A 22153-nucleotide genomic window follows, 5' to 3' on the forward strand; every position below is an offset into this window, starting at 1 on the left:
ATGTTAGCGCTTAGTCATTACCTATTGGAACTAGTCATCACAATCACCTACTTTATATACTGCTCTAATGTGTGAACATTAGGTTACAGGTAAACTAATGTTGTATCTGATGTATTTTTATATATATATAATATACAGAGATGTGTAAATAAATATATATATATTTTTGTTTCTTGTGACTCACACTCACCCTCAGGGGGTATTTGTCGAACAGATATCCTGGAATACTAACCAGAGGTGTCCTCTCTGCTTCCATTGTTTATACCCGTGTTCTGGTCAACTCTAAATATAGTATATGTAATAGTCTGACTTGAACTTTTGACATGGTTGCCCTATGGCATGTCTGATACAAAAGAGCCATCTAGTGGCTGAATTTAAGAATGTTACTATATTTGACATCAGTGTAAAAAGGCAGAAAAGGATACGCCCAGGTGGGATTATCTTCTCAAAATTTTCCAAATAAAAGCCAAGAACACAAACAGAGCAGGACCCTATAATGACTTAACACCAAGGAAGGTCTTTGCCAGAACCGGAAGATGCTTATCGCCCGATCTCCTGCAGTCACCTGGGGGTCTCCGTTGACTAGGGAGATCATTAAGCCTCTATAAACAGAGCAATGTAACCTTTTAGCGTATTCTTATTGTACACATACCATAGTTTTGCTAGGAAGTAGGTAGCAGTTTTCTTGTTATAGGTATAGCTGTCAGTCTTGTGCTGTATTGCTGTAATTGTATGTACAGAATTTTTGTTTAGTAAAAGCACATTATTATACCGCAGAGGTCTAAGTTTCCTTGGTTTTTACCGCAAAAAAACCTTAAAAAAAAAAAAAAAGACAAAGTGTAACACTAACCAATTAACGTATCTGGTTAGTTTACCAGTAACCTAATGATGAGACATTAGAGCAGTATATAGGTGATTATGGTGACTAGTTCCAATTGGTAATGACTAAGTGCTAACATTTGTGCGAAACGAGTCTACCTCTTTGTTGAGTTGAATCTTGATATAGCGTGGCCCTTTACCCTGCAGAGTCCCGACGCGCTTACAAACACATATACATATACACATACTAGGGTTATTTTGTAGACTGGATCTTATTAAACTAACAGCATGTCTTTGGAGTGTGGGAGGAAACCAGAGTACCCGGAGGAAACCCACACAGGCACAGGGAGAACATGTAAACTCCAGCCAGATGGTGTTGTGGTCGGGATTTGAACCAGCGACCCTATTGCTGCTAGGTGAGAGTGCTAATCACTACACAACTGTGCTGTGCTGTCCCCTGCTCTATCTGTTAACAACCTGTCACATGAGTTTCATTAAACAGGATTTTTGGAATTGCAGCCTCCCGGATTCATTTGCTTTATATCACAAAGGTCCTGTTCGCTCAGCATCCTCTAACATCTGTGAATCATCACAATGCCACAGTACATCTGCAGAGGTAAGCACTCACATGCCATTACATGAGCACCATGCTGTCCAAGAGTAAGGACTGCCCACTATCGCCACAGGGAAAAAGAAGAGGGGGAACCCATGCTGCCTGAGAACTAGTCTGAACATTGTAGAGTATCCAAGAGTAAGGACTGCCCACCACCTTTGCAGGACGGGAAGGATCCATGATTTCACTGAACTGCCCTGAAGACTTCTGGATTGTCCAAGAGTAGACTGCTCACCACTGCCAAAGGAGGAGATGAGGAAGGACCCATAAAGTCACTGAACTTTCCTGAAGACTGCTAGGTTGTCCAAGAGTAAGGACTGCTCACCAATTCCACAGAAGAAGAGAAGGATCCATGACTGAACTGGCCTGAAGACTTTTGGCTTGTCCAAGAGAAAGGACTGCTTACCACTGCCACAGGAGCAAATGAGGAATGACCCATAAAGTCACTGAACTGTCCTGAAGATTGCTGGATTGTGCAGGAATAAGGCCACTGGAGGAGAAGAGGAAGCACCCACAATGTCACTAAACGGACCTGAAGACTGCTAGATTATCCAGGAGAAAGCATTGCCCACCACCTCCACAGGGAGAGAAGGGAAAGGACCCATGATGTCGCTGAAATGGCCTGAAGGCTGTTTGATTTAAGGTATGTATCATGGGATGGTCATATTCTTACATAAGCCTAATGTATTTGGAACCATTGACCTCAGTCCCGCCCCAATGGAGCTTGTGGTCTTCAGCGCATTCTGCAGTCATGACTTCAGTGTCACACCCTACCTGCTACTGTTTCTGGTGTAGAATTGTTTTGGGATTCTGCTCTACGACACATCTTTGGTCTTTTACGTCAATGTTTTGTGGCTTAAGTTCATTTTAGCGACAGTAACAAGTTGCCCAGTGTAGCAACCCAAACCGGCCAATAGGAAGTCTTACCGACCTACTTCCATCAAACTGATTGGATACTGTGGGATTCTACACATCTCTGCTCTACACTTATAATACTTACATATTTTGCTCATAATATGTTTCACTCATTACCGGAGACTTAATGGTGTCTCGTAGGCCTGCAATTATTGGACGACAGCAGCTGCGGTCTCCCTACGTAGACGGTGTCAGCATGTTCCCGTCGGGACAAGAAAACTCAGGAAGATTTGTCTGTCAATGGCTCTAGGTACTGTAACATCTATTAATAATAACATGGTGAATCTGTGGTTGTTGTTATTGGATTGTGTCAACTATTAGAATGTATTTGTTCTGTAGAGGAGTTCTGCTTTAGATGCAGATCCAGAACTATGTGTGATGGGGCCCCACAGAAAAGCCAATAGGGCCCCCTATCTCTTTAATCTCTGTATCGAAGACAAAGCCTGTAGTGGTGCAGGATACCAATTGCTTTCAAAATAATTGCATACACTGAGGGATCTATAAAAAAAAAAAATGTCATAGCCATTTGTCGAGTAGAATCTGCTTGTAGATTCGTTCTATGCGAATGTTCTTTCATTTTTTCCCAATTCGTATAAAACGCACAGTCTCTTTTGAATGAATGTTGTTTTATTATGAATAGTAGTAAAATACTGCATTATGGCCACAAGATGGAGCTGAGGAGCCTAAGTAACACATAAATCTTTGAAACAAGAGATATGATTTCGAGAAAACTAGAGGGAATTAGCAAAAAAACATAATCTAGAATTTTCACTTTGTATATAGTCTTACAAGCATGTATGTATTTCCTATGCTCCTCAGCTCCATCTAGTGGTCATAATGTGGTATTTTACTACTGTGCATACCAAAACAAGACAAACAGAGCACTCTAAAGAACATTTCTTTTTGCCCAATGTGCACAAAAAATATACATGCAGATTCTCTGAACTAATGGTTATGCCAATTTTTTTACAAATAGAACCTCATGTATAACTTTTTTGCCAAATGCTATTGCTTCATGCATAAATCACTATTTATAAGGCCATATAGTGCTGGAACACCTCTACCTCCAGGCCCCGTAGCAATTGCATAGTCTGTTATGGCTATAGCTGTAAAACACACAGTGAAGTGCGCCATCTAAGTGCAGCATTAACACATTTATAGTATGATACAAACAAATTGGTAACTCACATGTTTGGGAAGGCAGGTAGAATATAAGACATTAGGACATCCAGAGAATCCTGTAGCAGAGCCAACCAGTCCAGGGATTGTTCAGCACTGCCACTGGCCAGGTAGGCATAAGAAGCTCAGAGCCCTTCCTGGTTGGGAAGCGACTGCAGAAGAACCCAATAGATTAGTTAGATTGTTCGATTTGTTAGCTGCTGGGGATGTCTACGCATTTCAAGGCATTCCTGCCTCTTTGTCAACACCCATGTATCCATTTTTTTTTATCTAAATGTAATTGGCAAATGCTTTTGCTTCATACATAAATCACTATGTAGCCAGACAATGCTGGAACCCCTCTACATCTGGGCCCCGTAGCCATTGCATGATCTTTTATGGCTATAGATGTAACATTTATAGGTTTGCTTGGAGTTCACCTTCCAAACCATGAGAATGGGAATTTGTACTATTTGTAAGAATATGATCTGCTGCTTGATCTCAGATGTGTCCTCTCTTCACTGGTCTTGTTCTGTGTTGTATCCAGATGGCAGTCAGGCCAGGGTTACAGGCCACACGTTCGAGCATCAGGATTACGAGGGACTGATACAGAGCGCATTCAGTCGCTGGTTACTGCTGTACAGGAGCCGCAGATGTGGTGAAGGAGGCGACCCGCAGGAATATGACAAAGGACCCCTGAACAACAATCCAGTGTTATCAGACCTGGAGAATGCACGGTAGAAGTACCCCATCGTGAAACACCCCTAGATCTTAGGAAGTGTCAGGCTGTATTCACATCTGAGCGTCAGCATGTGCTGCATACAGCTTCCAATAATAGTGAATGGCAGTATGCGGCTACGCTCTCGTAAACACTATTACTCCTTTACATTTGTGCTTGCATGCGTGTCTGCCATATTTTACTAGCACAAAAGTTTGCACTCAGAAATGACGTTGGATGCGCATTGCGTGGGCAAATTCTAATGAAAAGAAGCATATATAAGAGTATGTCTACATACAGCCATTGAGCTGTATGGTAGGCTGTACGCAGCCGCTGTGTAATATTATTTCCTATGATTGTGCCATCTACAGTACCTTGAAAAGGTATTCATACCCCTTGAAAATTTCTACATTTTGTCATGTTACCACCAAAAATGTAAATGTATTTTAATGGGATTTTATGTGATAGACCAACACAAAGTGGCACATAATTGTGAAGTGGAGGGAAAATGATAAATGTTTTTCAATTATTTTTTACAAATATGTGAAAAGTGTGGTGTACATTTGTATTCAGCCCCCCTCAAGTCAATGCTTTGAAGATCCACCTTTCTCTACAATTACAGCTGCAAGTCTTTTTGGGGATGTCTCTACCAGCTTTGCACATATAGAGAGTGACATTTTTGCCCATTCTTCTTTGCAAAATAGCTCAAGCTCTGTCAGATTGGATGGGGAGTGTCTGTGAACAGTAATTTTCAAGTCTTGCCACAGATTCTCAATTGGATTCAGGTCTGGGCTTTGCCGGGACCATTCTAACACATGAATATGTTTTGGTCGAAACCATTCCATTGTAGCTCCGGCTGTATGTTTAGGGTCGTTGTCCTGCTGGGAGGTGAACCTCCACCCCAGTCTCAAGTCTTTTGCAGACTCAGACAGGTTTTCTTCTAAGATTGCTCGGTATTTGGCTCCATCCATCTTCACATCAACTCTGACCAGCTTCCTTGTCCCTACTGAAGAAAAGTATCCCCACAACAGGATGCTGCCACCACCATGTTTCACGGTGGGGATGGTGTGTTCAGAGAGATGTGCTGTGTTAGTTTTGCGCCACACATAGCGCTTTGATTTTAGAACAAAAAGTTAAATTTTGGTCTAATCTGCGCAGAACACCTTCTTCCACATGTTTGTCCAACATGGCTTCTTGAAAACTGCAAACTGGACTTTTTATGGCTTTCTTTCAACAATGGCTTTCTTCTTGCCACTCTTCCATAAGGCCAGATTTGTGGAGGAGTTCTGCTTTAGATGCAGATCCATAACTATGTGTGATGGGACACCACAGCAAAGCCAATGTCCTGTCTCTTTAATCTCTGTATCAAAGACAAAGCCTGTAGTGGTGCAAGATACCAATTGCTTTCAAAATAATTGTATACAGTGAGGGATCTATAAAAAAAATGTGCATAGCCATTTGTCGAGGAGATTTCGATTGTATATTCATTTTATGCGAATTGGGCAAAAATGAATGTTCTTTAGGCTATTCTCTCTTTTGAATGAATGTTGTTTTATTATGGATAGTTGTAAAATACTGCATTACGGCCACAAGATGGCGCTGAGAAGCATAAATACGGTAACACATATAGCTTTGTAACAAGAGATATGATGTAGAGAAAGCTAGAGGGAATTAGCAAAAAATTTAATCTTACAAGGGTGGATGTATTTCTTATGCTCCTCAGCTCCATCTAGTGGTCATAATGTGATATTTTACTACTGTGCATACCAAAACGATATTCATTCAGAAGACAGAACACTCTAAAGAACAATCATTTTTGCCAGATGTGCCCAGAAAATATACATGCAGAGTCTCTGGACTAATGGTTATGCCAATTTTTTACAAATAGAACCTCACGTATAATTTTTGAATCTAATTTTTTTATTTTTTTTGCCAAATACTATTGCTTCATGCATAAATCACTATGAAGTCAGACAGTGCTGGAAACCCTCTACCTTCAGGCCCCGTAGCAATTGCATAGTCTGTTATGGCTATAAATGTAAAAAACACACAGTGAAGGGCGCCATCTAAGTGCAGCATTAAAACATTTATAGTATGATACAATCAAGTTGGCAACTTACACTTTTGGGAAGGCAGGTAGAGTATAAGAAATGAGGCCATCCAGAGAACCCTGTAGCAGAGGCAACCAGTCCAGGGATTGTTCAGCACTGCCACTGGCATCACATAAAATCCCAATAAAATACATTTACATTTTTGGTTGTAACATGAGAAAATGTGGACAATTTCAAGAGGTATGAATACTTTTTCACAGCACTGTAGTGGCCATAACCCAGTATTTTCTAAGTACCTCAGTCAAGAAATAAAAACAGATTGTGGCCACTAGTTGGTACTGACGATCATAGGAGATAATAATTAGATTACCCACAACGTAGCAAGTTTCATTAGGGATGTGCAGATGTTTGTCACGACTGAAAATAAAGGGAACAAAATCTTTCAAACAAAACACAGTCACCCCATCTAAGGGCTGCTAATCCACAAAATAGTACCGTTTTGTTCTTGGTTCTAGAAACTTTGAACAAAGCACATGGATGGATGGATGTGCACAGAGTGGGACAGATGGGGTACCGCACAGAACACTCGGACCCCTCTGCTGTAGATCCTGATACACTTCCTTCAAGCTTTCAACATTTTCCTAACACAGCAGATACTTCATCAGCCTGCACAGTGATAGAGCAGGGCAGATCTCATCAGTGTTTCCTGAGCAGATGAGGTCACTGTCCTGACTTGGGATTAAACTCTGAATTGGGAATGATTTCATTGCAGGGATCTGGAGGACAACGCTCATCATTCCGAGTTGTTGCAGCATTTTCAATGCAGAGCTGAACGGAGTTGTCTTGTTAGGGGATGGAGGCACTGGAAGGGGTTACATGAGACCGTATCAGTGGCACAAGTACTGGTAAATATCTATCCACCCTGGCGTGCAAAGGGCAGCCACCCTCAGGTGTCTGCTCATTTTTAGCGTGGGGAAGGGTTGGAACTTCTGAAATGTTATCATTGCTGTCTGTGCTTTCCTGTACAGGTGACTACTGCTCCCTCAATTACTTGTATGGGTGGTACTAGGACAGGAAGTAAGGGAAATCTGAGGGAAACCATGTTAATTCTTCCTTACCCTATCCACTAAAGCAGGAATATGCAATTAGCGGACCTCCAGCTGTTGCAAAACTACAAGTCCCATCATGCCTCTGGATGTCAGAGTCTTGCTATGCCTCATGGAACTTATAGTTTTGCAACAGCTGGAGGTCCGCTAATTGCATATCCCTGTGCTAAAGCTTTAAAGAGGAACTGCAGTCTGCTCACATAATCTGTAATAAAAACATCTTTGCCATTCTGAAGCTTCCCTCCAACCACTTTGCATATTATTTTATATATACTGTGATTCTGTGCTTGCCAAATATGCTGCAGAAATCTCCCTCCACTAAGTCTGGCTGCAACCATTTTAACTGAGGGCCGCTGAAGTTGCTGCCTGTTCACTTCCTGGATTAACACAGAGGCCTCCAGCTCTGCAGCTCTCATTGGCCCTCTTATGACTCACCCCCCCCCCCCCTCCTTTCCTGGCAAACTCTCATGAGAGAGAGAGAGTTGTGCATAATGTCATAAGTCTAAGCTAATGACCAGACACAAGAAGTGGGCTGTATAAGGTATATACTGACAGAAAAATGTTTTACTATCCAAAGTTAAAACAAACAAGGGCAGAAGATTTAATAGATGGAAAGTTGAAAAAATTACTTAACCACTTCGCATCCAGGCCAATTCTGACATTTCTCTCCTACATGTAAAATTCATCATTTTTTCGAACGCGTTTTTTCATGCTTAAAAAAAACAAACAGTAAAGTTAGCCCAATTTTTTTACATAATATGATAGATGAAGATACGCCGAGTAAATAGATACCCAACATGTCACGCTTCAAAATTGCACGCACTCGTGGAATGACGCCAAACTTTGCGATTTAAAAATCCCCATAGGCGAGGCTTTAAAATTTTTTACTGGTTACATGTTTTGCGTTACAGAGGAGGTCTAGTGCTAGAATTATTGCTCTCGCTCTAACGTTCGCGGCGATACCTCACATGTGTGGTTTTCACACCGTTTTCATATGTGGGCGGGACTTGCGTATGCGTTCGCTTCTGCGTACGAGCTCACGGGGACAGGGGGCGCTTTAATTTATTTTATTTTTTTATTATTGTTAATTTTACTTTTATTTTTTTAGTTTAACACTTAAAAAAAAAAAAAAAAATTAGATTACTTTTATTCCTATTACAAGGAATGTAAACATCGCTTGTAATAGAAATATGGCATGATCGGACCTATTTACAGTGAGATATGGGGTCAAAAAGACCCCACATCTCACCTCTAGGCTGGGAAGCCTAAAATGATAATAAAAAAAAAACGATCACGGCTTCCCAGCGGTGAGTCGGTAGAAGCACCGGAGGGCGGCGGGAGACGTCCCCTCCCGCCGCCTGTAAGAACGATCAAGTGGTGGAACAGCCGCTATGATTGTTCTTATGGTGCAGGGAATCGCCGGCTGAAAATGCTGATATCTGGATGATGTCTGTGGCCTCAGGCATCATTCAGATATAACCACCAAAAGTCGAGGCCGTCCCTGGACTCCCTACCGGAGCGAAGTGGTTAAAGGTCCGCCTTAACCTCATTCCTAACAGAGGGGTGCATTTAAAAAAAAAAAAGTAGAGCTATTCGACCCCTGGAACTTCATGCATATGAGTTCTGCACAAATGGGGACTAAATCAAATGTTTCAAGGCTATTTCCTCTCCAGGTGGAATGTTATTCATTCATACAGAATAGAGCACGTTAGGAAAATACTGCATCATGGCCACTAGACTGGGCTGATCCTAAGTTATAAACACCTATTGAAGTGTTCACAGCCACTCCGGTGTGAACCAGGGCTTATTTTTTAATTTTTTCTTTTACAGAATTTTGCACTTGATAAACTGTTGCTCTAATATCATGTGATTTTAAAAAAAAAAAAGTCTCTGGTAGTGAAAGGTATAAAATGACATGCATTTGTGTTTAGACATGTCCTATAAATGCAAATAATCGCACGTGCCATTGCCTTTGATTGATTTTTTTTTTTTTTTTTTAATCTGATGTGCAATTTGATCAAAACAATTGAATTAGCAAACAATTAAATAACGATCATTTCCCTTCTGATCAATTTAGACTTCGGCTCAATTGGATGCAATCAAACTGACTCAGTCGGTCAAAGCGGAATATTATCGATCATTTTGCATCAATCGGCAGCACAGAGATACTTTGTTCTTGAATACGATCAGATTTTGATTGATCAGGTCTTGAGATGACATGGTTGAAAATTGTATTTTAACTTTTGATAAAAAATCCACTTTCCCGTCTGTCGCATATTAATCAAATGGGTTGTCAGCTATACTGGAGATTGATTATTCATAATGGGAGAGATCTGTCAGAAAATAAATCGATCTTTTATGGAAGCGTGTATGATGACAATAAGGGAGAATCTGCAGCACCAAGATTACGGCATCAAGAACAGATGATTCTTTACCTGATCAGACATTATCAGTAGAGGGAAATCGGCAGGCGGAGGGTGGCAGTTTACAGTCATAGCAGACTATTAAAGAATCTTTCTATTGTAGAATCGGAGGCGCTTGGTGGAGGGAAGCTGGAAGATCTGGCGGAAGAGAAGGCTGCAGCTTGTTACAGCAATACAGTTCTTGGATTGGGAGAAGAGGTGGCTTTGTCTCAAGGTAAAGAATACAAACCCCTGTCAAGACTTTTGGATAAACGCAGTTTATTAAAAAAATTGAAAATTGGACAAATGTCCCTGATGTTCCACCCAAACAGCCACGTCATTCATGCACAGGAATCTGTGAATGAAGAAACTACAAGTCCTTTCCTTGATCACCCCATAGTGTTAATCCCTTCCCTGCCAGTGCCATTTATATAGTAATCAGTGACTATTTTTAACTCTGATAGCTGTATAAATGCAAGGAAAGGAAAAAGAGAAAAAAAAAAGAAACAGAAGAAAAATGAAGTCAGAATGGTGTCCTCCAGGACGTGTCTGCCAAATATGTCATTCAAGAAGGCACGAAAAAAGTCAAAAACTGTTGTCCCATGTTATCTCGTTTTGTTTAACCCAAAGAGACAATCTGACGTAGCCTTTTAAAATGCAGTGTCAATGTCCATTCACGTAAAACGGAAGTGAGGGAGAATCAAGAAATTCTATCCAAGGGGTACAAACTTCCCTAAACTTAGCGTGCTTTTTATTTGCTAAAGCCATCATCTCTTCCATGCACATAATATTATAATTTCCACTACCCATTCCCGTATTGATGGTGTTGTGGGGGATTTCCAATATCTGGGGATCAGTGCTCTCAGCAGAAATGTAATATTCCCATCTTGAAACATTGGAATGATCCCGGGATCACGGATAGGAGAGCTACTTCTGGGGTCTCTGGCCATATCTTGCCCGTGATCATATGACTAAGCTGGAATATGACCGACCAAAATGGTTTTATTGATGGGCATGTAAATGTATACCTCTTGACTCGCCACATCAACATAAATCTGATGTAGTTGGATTGATTTTTTTTTTTTTAATAAAGTCGGGCAGCAAAACCATCTGGTTAGTATTTTGTAGTTTCTTTCCTGTCAATGGGAAGCTAAAGTGGACTTGAACGTAAAGGTGAAAGCTAGCAATAATTACTCCTCCCTGCAAGGACCGCGGCACTATACCCCCCCCGGGAAAACACAATAGCTCCACGGGAGGGATTCCCCCATCAACATTGTCTGTGTTGATGGGGTAATTGGATGGAATTGAGAGGACCGGTTGCAGGAAAGAAAACTGCATCAGCTATGGCCTTAGTTTGGCTCCAATTTCAAGAAGGAAAACACCAAAATCCATTGCAACATCTTTTTAAACAGACTTGTATAGTTCATTATAAATGTGACTAAATGTTTATTTTGCCCTCAGGCCTTTACAAGATGGCAGCAGCGCATGGTGACCAGACGAGGACTGGGAAGAATAATGGGGATACCAGCGAGGATGGGAACTGAAGATTTGCCGGGAGCTGGGCAATGATGGGGTGCAGTGGAAGCTCATCCAGCACTGCTCCAGTCACACTTCCTTGGACATAAAATTCCTGACATACTACAGAGAGGCTTCACTGCACAGCCACCCAGAGAGGATGCTTAATACAAAAGAGCAAATCCCGGGAAAGGTAGTAGTGCCAGGATGTCCACCACCTGGAAAAGAACTACAAGTCTCAGTCTGTACTGTATGGTGGTTTGTAGTATCCCAACCCAGGAGAGGTATGCTACATCTGTGTTCAGTCCCTGCAATGAAAAAGGGTCCTGAAGATTGGTTAACCTTACCTCCAGCTCAACAGTTGGAATACATACAAGGTGTGTCTAAAAAGTTCAGTGAATGGTATCAGAAAACAAATAAAATAGAAGATACAAATTACCTCTTATTGGCCTTCAAAATAAATCCCCATCCTTCACAACACACATTTAGAAAAACTTTTCCTAAAGCTGCTGGAAATTGTCAAAGGCCTCTTTAGGAATCAATTGCAGAACCACTGTGACGCGTTCTTGGATTGCTGCCATGTCTGCAAAACATTGTCTTGAACCTAAACGTTTGCAGGGGGCTTTTATTGGGTCGCGGGGAAGTCGGTGAACTCCATTCCAGTGATTGCTGCTTGAATTCTGGATTGAACTCTCATCCCCTGCGATGATGGTTTGCAGAGAGGATGGATCCTGGTCACACATGGTAATGAAGTCTCCAGTTTTCCATCAGTTTTACTTTGTCCGTCGGTCAGCTTGTGTGGCACAAACCGGGAACAGATCTTCCACTTAACCAAATCTTCGTGGACGATTGTGTTTACCCTGTCCTTGCTAATGCCCAATTCCTCTGACGTCATTCGCCGATTTCATGCCAGCAATTGTCGCACTCGCTCAAACGTGTCTGTGCTTCTGCTTGACGGTGGCTAACCCTAACGTGGCTCATCCTCAGTTGTTTCCTCGTAAACACATTTTCTGCTCGTGGCTTCCATCCTGTACACTTGCACCAACATTTCATGCGTCTCAGTTGCCGTTTTCCCCAACTTGTAGTAGAACTTGATGTTTACTCGTTGCTCCATTGCACTGTGACCCTACCTCTCACACACAGACTACAGGCAGCGGATTTACCCCCGACGGTCACGTGTACTCTACGCTAGGCCCAATGCGTTTCATCACTAGTAACATGACTTTCTCAAGGAGTGAATTGTGTTACTCCTTAAGGCAGGGTTCACACTATTACAAATTGGATGCGGTTTCTATTATGTTATTTGATTATCTTTAAATAAAAAATGATTTTATGCAAGTCAGCAGTATGTTTGGCTTTTTTTTTTTTTTTTAACTCTTTGAGCATTGTTTGTACGAGGATGCTTGCACAATCAGAAGCAAGCCTCCCTTAGACGGGAGGAAAGTTGAGATCACCCATAAGCTGCCTGCCATTTAATACCCCTAAGGGGAAGGCTTGTTTAGACCTTGAGCAGGTCTGAATGTGAGATGAGCAAATATATATTTCCTGGTGGAGGGACACTAGGCGTTTATCTAAGAATCAATATCTACAGGAGTGTGTCCACTGAATAGGACATTTTCACCTTTATTGTTTGAATCTAATACAAGAGTTCTTTCCATACCCAGTTTCATTACTAGGTGGTGTGTAAGCATCCGTTATTTATTTTTTAACTTAATTGTCACACAGTATTTATGTTACCAATGTATCATGTTTGAGTATATCATACAGTATTGGGGGTTTCCACTATTGCTGCATGTCTATTTTTCATGCTGTTTTGTAACATTTTGCTTGGGGGTTCCAACCACTGTTGTATATGTTCAATTTGCTCATAATACAAATAGGAGTAGTTCTTTGCATTTACAACAAACATCAGTATTTTAGAGGGCTAGCACTTCACCTATTTTCTTTATTTACAGTCAGTCTAACATACAGAACAATAATCCCTGGTCTCTGTCATTCAGCTCACAGCAGAGTTGGGGGGTGTCGGGGGCGCATAAAGCTTTGTCTAGATGTAATCTTGCCTATGCTGGTTACATGATCAAAAGGACAAGTATTAGGTAACATGAGGTTCAGGGTTTACATGGACCCATGCTGTTTGTTTTTTGTAGAAACTGTCCAGTCGGCCTGACTACTAGTTTCTGTTTATCCATCAATCTAATTCAGTCTGCTAAAAAAAAAAAAAAAAAACACACAGAAGGAGATCTGTCCTGTTCTGTTTAGGCAGAATGGAAGAGAGTCGGGTTTAAATGGACAGATGGTGTCGGTTTACACCCCGTTCCCCCCCATAGAGCAGAGCAGAGCAGGCTCTGTCAGTGTTCGCTCTGCAGAAACTCAGCAGACACATACGTGTCACCCGTGCTCGGAATTGTTTAGGTTTGGCACTCATTTTATACTTGACTCTTTATAGGTTCTTAAAGCTGAACTCCAGCCTTCTGTTTAGACTTGCATCCTTGTACAGGCTTCACTGCACCCTGTAAGCGTTTCACAATTTTTTGAAACAGCTGAAGTCAAATAGAGGCTGCCTTATGACCTGGCTAAAAAAACATCCAGCTTTCCTCCCCAGTCCCACATTCTCAAACCCCGGACAATTCAGTTATTTCTTCAATGCTAGAGGTCTCCTGCAAGGTGACCCAACTCAGATTCAGTAGGACAATGGCTTACTCCAACCATCAGGGAGGAACCAAACGTCTTGCAGGTCAAAAAGTAGTAGATCTCATTCTGGCTGGGGCAGAACTTTATGTCCCAGCCCTGACCACCATACACATGACAGGTGGACTTCCTCAGTTATCAGCACCCAGAGAATGGTCTCACTTTAAGGTGTTTCAAGACCCCTGTTGCCAGTGGGCCGAATATGGACCTCCTACTTTCCAGGCTCAACAAGCAGAGCAGGTGTGGCTCCAGCTCCAGGAATCCTCTAAGCCTTTGCAGTGGATGCTCTGATAACGCAGTGGGATGAATTTAACTTGATCTACATTTTTCCTCTGTAGGAACTCAACCTGGTTCTTTAAAAATGACCTTTTAAACCAATTAGGAATTTTCCTATGTCTGTCCTTATTCAAGAGGTTGCCTCTCTCATCGCCACCATTTCTGCTAAGCAAGTTTCTGCGTTAGTAGCCTTAACCTGTAAAGAACCCTTTCTTGTGCTACACAAGAACTAGGTTGTGTTGAGGGCTCAGGGCCTCATTTCTTCCCTTCACCAGGATTTTGTTCTACCTTCTCTCTGTTCTGCTTCTAAGCATCCTAACGAGATTTCCCAACATTGCCTGGATGTGGGACACACTGGGAGTTTATCTCTCAGCTGCAGCTCCCTTTCGACAGTCTAACGCTCCAGTTGCTGTTTTCTTTAGGATCCTGTAGGAAACAGCCTGCTTCTCATTCCACTATCACTAGGTAGACTCAGCTGCTTATCCTTCAGGTTTATGTCCTTAAGAGTAAGTTTCCTCCACTGCACCAGATCAGTTAGTGCTTCTTGGACTATTCTGCATTCGACATCTGTTACTTATATTTTTAAGGTTGCAGCTTGTACTCTCTTTATACTTTTGTTCTGTGAGGTGGACGCTTATCTGATGTTATTGCAGACATATCTATACATTCTGCTGAGCCACATTTGTGAACCTGCTGGTTACTGTGGGGCCTGGAGGACTGCTTTTTAGACATCCCTATGTACCTGAATATATTATCCTACGGAATCCTGCAATAGCCAATTAAGAAAATCCTATTTTTTTCCCCCAAAATGTGCAGCTTTGATAATAATGTCTGGTAATCATGAGATGACCATTTTTAAAAGGCACTTCATGTTGCCGGCTGACAACTGTCTCTCAAATTGTGTCGTTACCTCCAGATGGTGGAGACTACAAGCGGCTGCACAGAACAATGATGGCTAGCCAAAGCTGGAGAAAAGGAAGTGGTTGATGGAGATCAGTAGCAGGAAGACCCAACAAATGGAGAAAACAAAACAAAACATGGAAATAGGTTTGATACACAATACTTTAGCAAACTAAAATGTTATCCTGTTAGGGTTTACATCTAAAAACAAAAACACGACCCCCCACACAATAAAAATATATCCTGTAGAAATTAGATTTTCTATGAAAGCTCAAATAAATTATAAATGATGGGGGGAAAAAAAGCGAGCACACAATCAAATCTCACAAAAAGATGTATTTTTTCCACTGTAAATCACTTTACACATCTTAAAAATATATTTCAAAAGACTACTCTTCAGAAAATCTGCTTAGAAAATATAAGAATCATACAGGTTTTAACAGTATAAGGTCTTGTGTAGATGTGAGTTATCAAATGTTTTGCATTTGAACACAGAGCTGCTAAAAACCATGCACACAAAAAAACAAAAACAAAACAAAAAAAAACACACAGCAAAAAGCCACAGTCCGCGCGCTTTTCCAGCAAAACAAATTCCTCACTGGGACCTGCAACTTCCAGAGAAAAGCAATTCCACTCAAACACAGCTTCAGATCGGTCATCCACACTGCACCATAGAAATAAGTGAGACTCTGCTGGCCTGTGTTTGATGTGCGCTTCAGCACAGGAAAACAACACCCTCTTCCACCAGCCTTAAAGCTTAAGTGTAGCTAAAAATCAACACAAGTGACATAACCTACAGCTAGTATGATGTGAATCATATCAAAGCTATGAATGGAGGGGAGAGAGCTATCATTTACTTGTCCCCCATTCAAGGATAGTCTGCCATTTTTAGAAGCTATAGTACAGCTTGTATGGATGAGCAGCACAGTGGTATAGTGGTCAGCACTCTGAAAAGGGTCGTTGGTTCAAATCCCAACCACGACACTACCTGCCTGGAGTTTGTATGTTCTCTCTGTGCCTGTGTGAGTTTCCTCCGGGTACTCCGGTTTCCTCCCACACTCCAAAGACATGCAGGTAGCTTAATTGGCTTCTGTCCAATAAATTGGCCCTAGTATATGAATGGATTGTGAGCTCCTTGAGGGTAGGGACCGATGTGAGTGGGAAATGTACAAGGATAGGGACAATTGTAGACACTCACTCAGGTTGAACTGGATGGACTGGTGTCTTTATTCAACCTTACTAACTATGTATCTGGCAGGAAAGGGTGGGAACAGTCACGCTCCTGCCATACCCTTTTAGTTGTATGATCTCCTGCAATACTGGAAGATTTCTCCTAAAGGAAAAGTCAGCACAAGGGACACAGCCTACTAATTGTGAATTATGTCCCTTATGTTGATTGTATGATTTTAAATTTAGCTAAAACTTAGCCTTTAAGATCAGCTTTTGTAAAGGACGATCTGGTTTTCCAGTAAACACATGAAAAGCTGCTATCTGGGAGCACAGGGCCAAGTACTATGTAGTGACATCTCTCATGATTACCGCTCCCAGGTCAGATAAAAGGATCCTTTTCCTACTTGCCCCTCTGGCACAACCTATTATAAAATAGTGTTATTTAAGGTCTTTACAATATTTTTTTAATATACATTTCTAAGTATCATTAGTGAGGTGGACAAAACCTGAGTTCCATTCAGAATCCAGTAAGCTCAATCTGGGAGTTACAAAACAGGGTACCCTTCCACAATTTTCTTTAAGCACTTCCCACCAACCTGGTATTGTTCTCTTCAGCCAGTGATTCCCTGCACCACAAAAACAATCATATCAACAGTTCAGCCGCTTGTTTGTTCTTACAGGCGGCAGGGGGGGACGTAGTTTCCCCTTCAGGGCTTCTACCAGCTTGCCTGTGCAAGCCAGAGAAGGAATCCACCTGCGTAAGAAGTTGACCATAGGGATTTCCGAGGAACAGATGGTCCCTGGTCATCTCTATGACTCTCTGAGGTCCGGGCGCAATGTTATGACGTCACGTCTGGCCTGGTAGTTGTAAATACTGCCATAAACTCTGCTGGAAAGCTGAGACAGTCCTTTATTTTTTATCTCAGGCTTTTCAGCATGGAGGAGAGATGTGGGGTCTTCTTGACCCCACATCTCTCCATAAAGAGGACCTGTTACGCACTATTCCTATTACAAGGGATATTTACATTACTTATAATAGGAATAAAAGTGATCAAAAAATGTTTTTTTGTGGTTTTGTTTTAAAGGGAAATTGTAAAAATAAAAAATATATTAAAATAAAATAAAAAATATATTATATACACGTGTATTATATATATATATATATATATACACACACATATACATACATATATACGCACACACACACACACATATATATACATATATGTATATATATATATATATATATATATATATATATATATATATATATATATATATATATATATACACACACATACTTTTTTTTTTAATTCTTGAAACTTTCCCCCCCCAAAAATGATGATTTTTACATGTAGGAGCGAAGTGCCAGAATTGGTGGGAAGTGGTTAAAATCCCACAAGCTATATTGCGTGTAGTGTAAACACACAAAGCCAGACTGTGGCACATCTTTCAGTGTCAGACCCTCTCCTATCTCCTATTCCTTAAGACAGGTTAAGTCATAAAGATGGAGTAAGGTAGGGAGATTCATTTATAGACACACACACCGCCTCCTACCCATGTGGCTAAGGAGTATGAGAGGGCCTGGCACTGAACAATGTGCCAGTTCAGCTTTGCACTAATTACAGCCTGCGGAAGAGCAGCCTATTTGTACCTGCATGCAGGAAGGAACATATCTCAGGATGTATACAACTGCAGATGGTGGATAATCTATGAGACCAACTGGAAAGGCAATGGGATTGATTTACTAAATCTGCAGAGTGCAAAATCTGGTGCAGCTCTGCATGGCAGACAATCCGCTTTTAAATTCAGTTTGTTCAATTAAAAAAGAAGCTCACCTTTCATAATATGTTACACCAATATTAGGGGTGTAACATGTTATGAATGCATCGGCTCCCACTCCCCCGCTGTACCAACTAGATTCCTTCTACCCAAGTCAAGGTTCGTGCCCTGGTCAGCTAGCCACCATAGGCGTGTATTCCATGACAATTGGTCTATGCACAGCTGCACCAGATTTTACTCTCCAGTTTTAGTAACTCAACCCCAATATATTTATGTATGTCAATCTGGGAGTTGCCAGACACACCTTTGTGGCCCAGGCATTTGGGCCAGTAAGTAAAAGCAGGTAAAACTTTTCAAGACAACAAATTAGCAGCTGTAATTATTTTTTTTACTATATTACCGGGGATTTGTTAAGCACTGGTAGTAGTCTATTACTTGATACAGAGTTCCAGAAGTTAACTTGTTCACAGTCTAATTTATAAAAAAACAGATCGGAAAATAGTTCTGAAATGTATACTTGTAGAGTATTGTGATAAGATAGTTAAATGTAGTCCATAGAGCATTTTCTTTAAGTAGAATTTTGGTAACTATTGCACTGTATTTGTATTAGAGTTGGTTTCTTAAAACCAGAAAGACATCCTATTTAAAAAAACAAACAAACACACACAGCGAAAAAAGGGAAAGAAATTAACAGTTTGAAACTTGGAAAAAACTATATGGCCAAAAGTATGTGGACACCCCTCCAAATGATTGAGTTCAGGTGATTTCAGTGAAGGGTACTACTAATGCTACATCAGGCAAAGATATTGTGCATTTTCAACCGTGTGGGGAAGACCCTTTCCTGTTCCGGTATGACTGTGTACAAAAGCCAGCTCCATATAGACATCCTTTAACCAGTTTGATGTAGAGGAACTCGAGTGACCTGCACAGAGCCCTGCCCTCAATCCTACTGAACACCTTGAGAATCATTTGCCACACGGATTGTGAGGCCAGGTCATATCATCCAACCTGACCACACAAATGGGCACAAAACCCACAGACACTACAAAAATCTTGTGGGAAGCCTTCCCAGAAGAGTGGAGGCTGTAATAGCCACATATTAGGCAATGCCCATGGTTTTAGAATTGGATGTCCAACAACCTCATATAGGTGTGAGGGTCAAGTGTCCATAAACCTTTGGCCACATATCTGGCTCTTTCAAGCAGTCCTCTTTACATTCACCTATGTATTAAAACACACTAATACAACGGTTGGGGAAATTGGCTTTTGGACTGTGCTTAAGCTTTCACATTCCATTACAGTCAACCATTAGTATATTTTCTTCCTGGATGCAGGATTTAGTTATATTGCACATTTCAGGGGAGGCTTTGTAGCTATTGTGGGCTTTCTATAGCATGGACCACACAACAATAGCAATAACAATGGCTCCAAATCTAAGAGCCATTTCTAAGCTTGCGTTATAAGAAAAAAAATGCATTCATAGGAAGAGCTGGGAAAAAGGTTTGTAGTAGTTAACCAATAACATGATTTGTTGCTCAGTTCCTTTGATTAGGATGTAGTTACGTATTGCATAGTATATTGGGCTTTGTGTCCTAAGACTAGGTGGAATCCTGCTGGACGGACCATATCACAAAATCACAGGAGAGTTGCTTAAAGTAACCAGAGGCAGACATTATCCATAGAAATGAGGAACAGGGTTGGGCATCCCTACCACTGGCAGGGGTCTGCTCCATGTACTACGAGGTAGTAGTGGCAGTTACAGGGTTCTCATTATCATTGTTCTGTTGGGTTGTCATGTTCTTGAAATGTGTCCTCCATCACTTGCCACAGGCAGTTCTCCAAGGGGAAGTCATTGTCCACCAGGTTAACCAGGAAGTAGTTATCATGGATGTACTGGATGATCATTCGAGATGGCGATTCCTCCTCATAGAGCTTTGCCCATTGCTCGATCCATAAGGCAAAGGCTTCATCCTGCGCAAGAAAGGTTTCATCAGATACTTAAATCCTAATTAAACCTCTTTTTTTATATACTAGAAAAAAAAAAAAAAGAAGTATCCAGACTACAGATACAGTCATAAATATGGGGCGTTTTCAGCTGCCAAATACTGAAGTAAGGCTTAAAAGGAGAAGTCTACCCTGAGCTTATTTGGCTAGACTTCTCCTATGGGTCACAGGAGTGCAATTAGTTTTGCACTCCTGTGACCTATTTTCAGCAGAGAGTGGACTTCAGTCCACTCTCTGCTGATGTCACTGAAATCAGTCCAGGTACCGCGTCATCACGACAAAGTCTGGATCCACCAGGTGCCTGGACTGACACCTGTCTCAGCGAGCCGCTGAGAGCCTGAGATGGCCAATCCCGCACTTCCATAGCTCAGCACTTCAGTGAGTGTGGAGGAGCAGAGAGAACTGCTGATTAACAGTCAGCAGCTCTCTGCTTGGGGAGCTGTGAGAATGGAGCCATCGGTGGTGTTAGACGGCTTGGTTCTTAGTGTAGAGGCGCCGGGGGGACAGATGCAGCATTGGTCCCATGCTGCATCCACCTAGGTAAGTATACTTCTCTTAATATACCCCATCCTAGCAGCACATTGGAGAGTTTGACCAAAGCTCTTGTTTTTATACTTACACACAATACAGCGATACAACTCTCCAGCATTTAACAGAAGCTTCCCCCACACACAGCTCCAATCAACATCACCGCTCAAGGAGCACTGTTGATTAAAGCTTTGTTTGCAATGGATACTGGCTCCTCACTCCAATGACCTTGTTTTCTCTTATCTATGCACTCTGCAACCTCTTTAACTATCCTTTCCCATTCGCTGGCCAGCACCCGATAAGTTTCACTCTCTCCCCGTCATCCACCTCCTCTCCTTCCAACTGCCTAACAGTTACCTATAGAAACCTTAACCACCTCAGCCCTTCTCTTATCTGCTGATCACCTCTATGACAAAATCTCTCCCCTGTCCTGCCCCACCTAGCTACTTCTGCCCCAACTCACTACATGAAGAATCAGGTCCTGATCTCTACAACCCTGGCAAACAGACGACACCCAAAGTTCTCAGAAAACCTCCCCATTTAACACCTCCCATGTCCACAGGCACAATCATTACTTCCCTCATTCAACCCTGCTATTAACCATTTAAAGACCGCCCATGTACATTTACTGCAGCCCTGAAGCACAAAAAAAAAAAAAAAAATCACATACATGTACGTGATTCTGGGTCACAGCTCTGGGGCGTGTGGCACCCATCACAGCACTTCTGCTGTGATTGGATACAGCGGGGGCTGAATCAGTGGGTCTGGCGTCCACCTGCGATCACTCTCTGGAGAGATAGAATGGTGGTCGGCCTATGTAAACAAGGCAGACCCTCATTCTGTCAGACTGGAAAAGAGACATGCTTAATCAGGAACACAGATGTCCCTCTTCCTCGAGTCAGTCCAGATGATCTCTGAAAACACACTTACCTGGCCCCCACCTAACTGTACATTTATTTTCTAAATCGGCACATCCCCCACAGTTATTACCTCTTGACCTCCCCTCTTAGATTGCAAGCCCTAACTTGCAGGGCTCCCTGATTACTAATGTATTAAAGTGTATTGTAGAGTCTACCCTCAAGTTGTAAAGCACTGAGTAAACTATCAACACTATATAAATTCTGTATACAAATAAAAACTTCAGGTAATACTGCAGTCTGCCAAACTCAACTTTCCCTTTGAGTATGCTTTGTGGCTGATTCTGTATTTAAGTATTTTATTCCCAAGGGCAAAAACAGGCACATCGGTTTTCATACAGAAGGCCAGTAGGACTTCAGAATTGGTAGGTACCTTCCAGTACATGAAGCTGTCTGGGTCCACCACTGTAGGCTGGATAATTTCACGGCCAGGAAAGATGCCCCATGTCACAGCATTTGGTTGGAGGTCGGGGGCATTGGTGATGTTTTTACCCTGCGGGGAGAAAGAAGTTAACACAATTTCATAAACTCATTTCATAAAATAATCTTCATCAACCGCTCTGAATGTCTTCATTTACTTAACACATGCAA

General features: G+C 41.7%; 2 protein-coding genes across 7 annotated transcripts in view; one reads left to right on the forward strand and one right to left on the reverse strand.

The window, feature by feature from the left end:
- The first annotated feature begins 103 nt into the window (after positions 1 to 103).
- Positions 104 to 12635, forward strand: LOC143934265 (uncharacterized). The gene is made up of 5 exons (XM_077457725.1): positions 104 to 2597; positions 4053 to 4242; positions 7047 to 7179; positions 9907 to 10017; positions 11244 to 12635. Exons 1-5 carry the CDS (start codon positions 2588 to 2590, stop codon positions 11349 to 11351), a joined length of 552 nt encoding a protein of 183 aa, XP_077313851.1. The 5' UTR covers positions 104 to 2587; the 3' UTR covers positions 11352 to 12635.
- A 5830-nt stretch (positions 12636 to 18465) lies between these two features.
- Positions 18466 to 22153, reverse strand: part of MTHFR (methylenetetrahydrofolate reductase) — a 58185-nt gene continuing 54497 nt past the window's right edge. For all 6 annotated transcript variants that reach the window (XM_077457726.1, XM_077457727.1, XM_077457731.1 and 3 more), the window contains exons 11-12: positions 21936 to 22055; positions 18466 to 20084 (exon numbers count right to left, since the gene is read on the reverse strand). In XM_077457726.1, the coding sequence (XP_077313852.1) occupies positions 19887 to 20084; positions 21936 to 22055 (318 nt within the window). In that variant the 3' untranslated portion in view covers positions 18466 to 19886. The remainder of the gene's footprint in view (positions 20085 to 21935; positions 22056 to 22153) is intronic.

This window comes from Lithobates pipiens, unplaced genomic scaffold, assembly GCF_037356315.1.
Source record: "Lithobates pipiens isolate NorthernLeopardFrog02 unplaced genomic scaffold, aLitPip1_a1.2 Scaffold_27, whole genome shotgun sequence".
Taxonomy (NCBI): domain Eukaryota; kingdom Metazoa; phylum Chordata; class Amphibia; order Anura; family Ranidae; genus Lithobates; species Lithobates pipiens.

Bases quoted from the DNA above. Each gene is read 5' to 3' on its own strand.
- LOC143934265 (XM_077457725.1), top strand. The intron at 4,243-7,046 runs GTAGAAGTACCC...ATTTCATTGCAG, and splicing joins TCAGACCTGGAGAATGCACG to GGATCTGGAGGACAACGCTC. The intron at 10,018-11,243 runs GTAAAGAATACA...TTTTGCCCTCAG, and splicing joins AGAGGTGGCTTTGTCTCAAG to GCCTTTACAAGATGGCAGCA.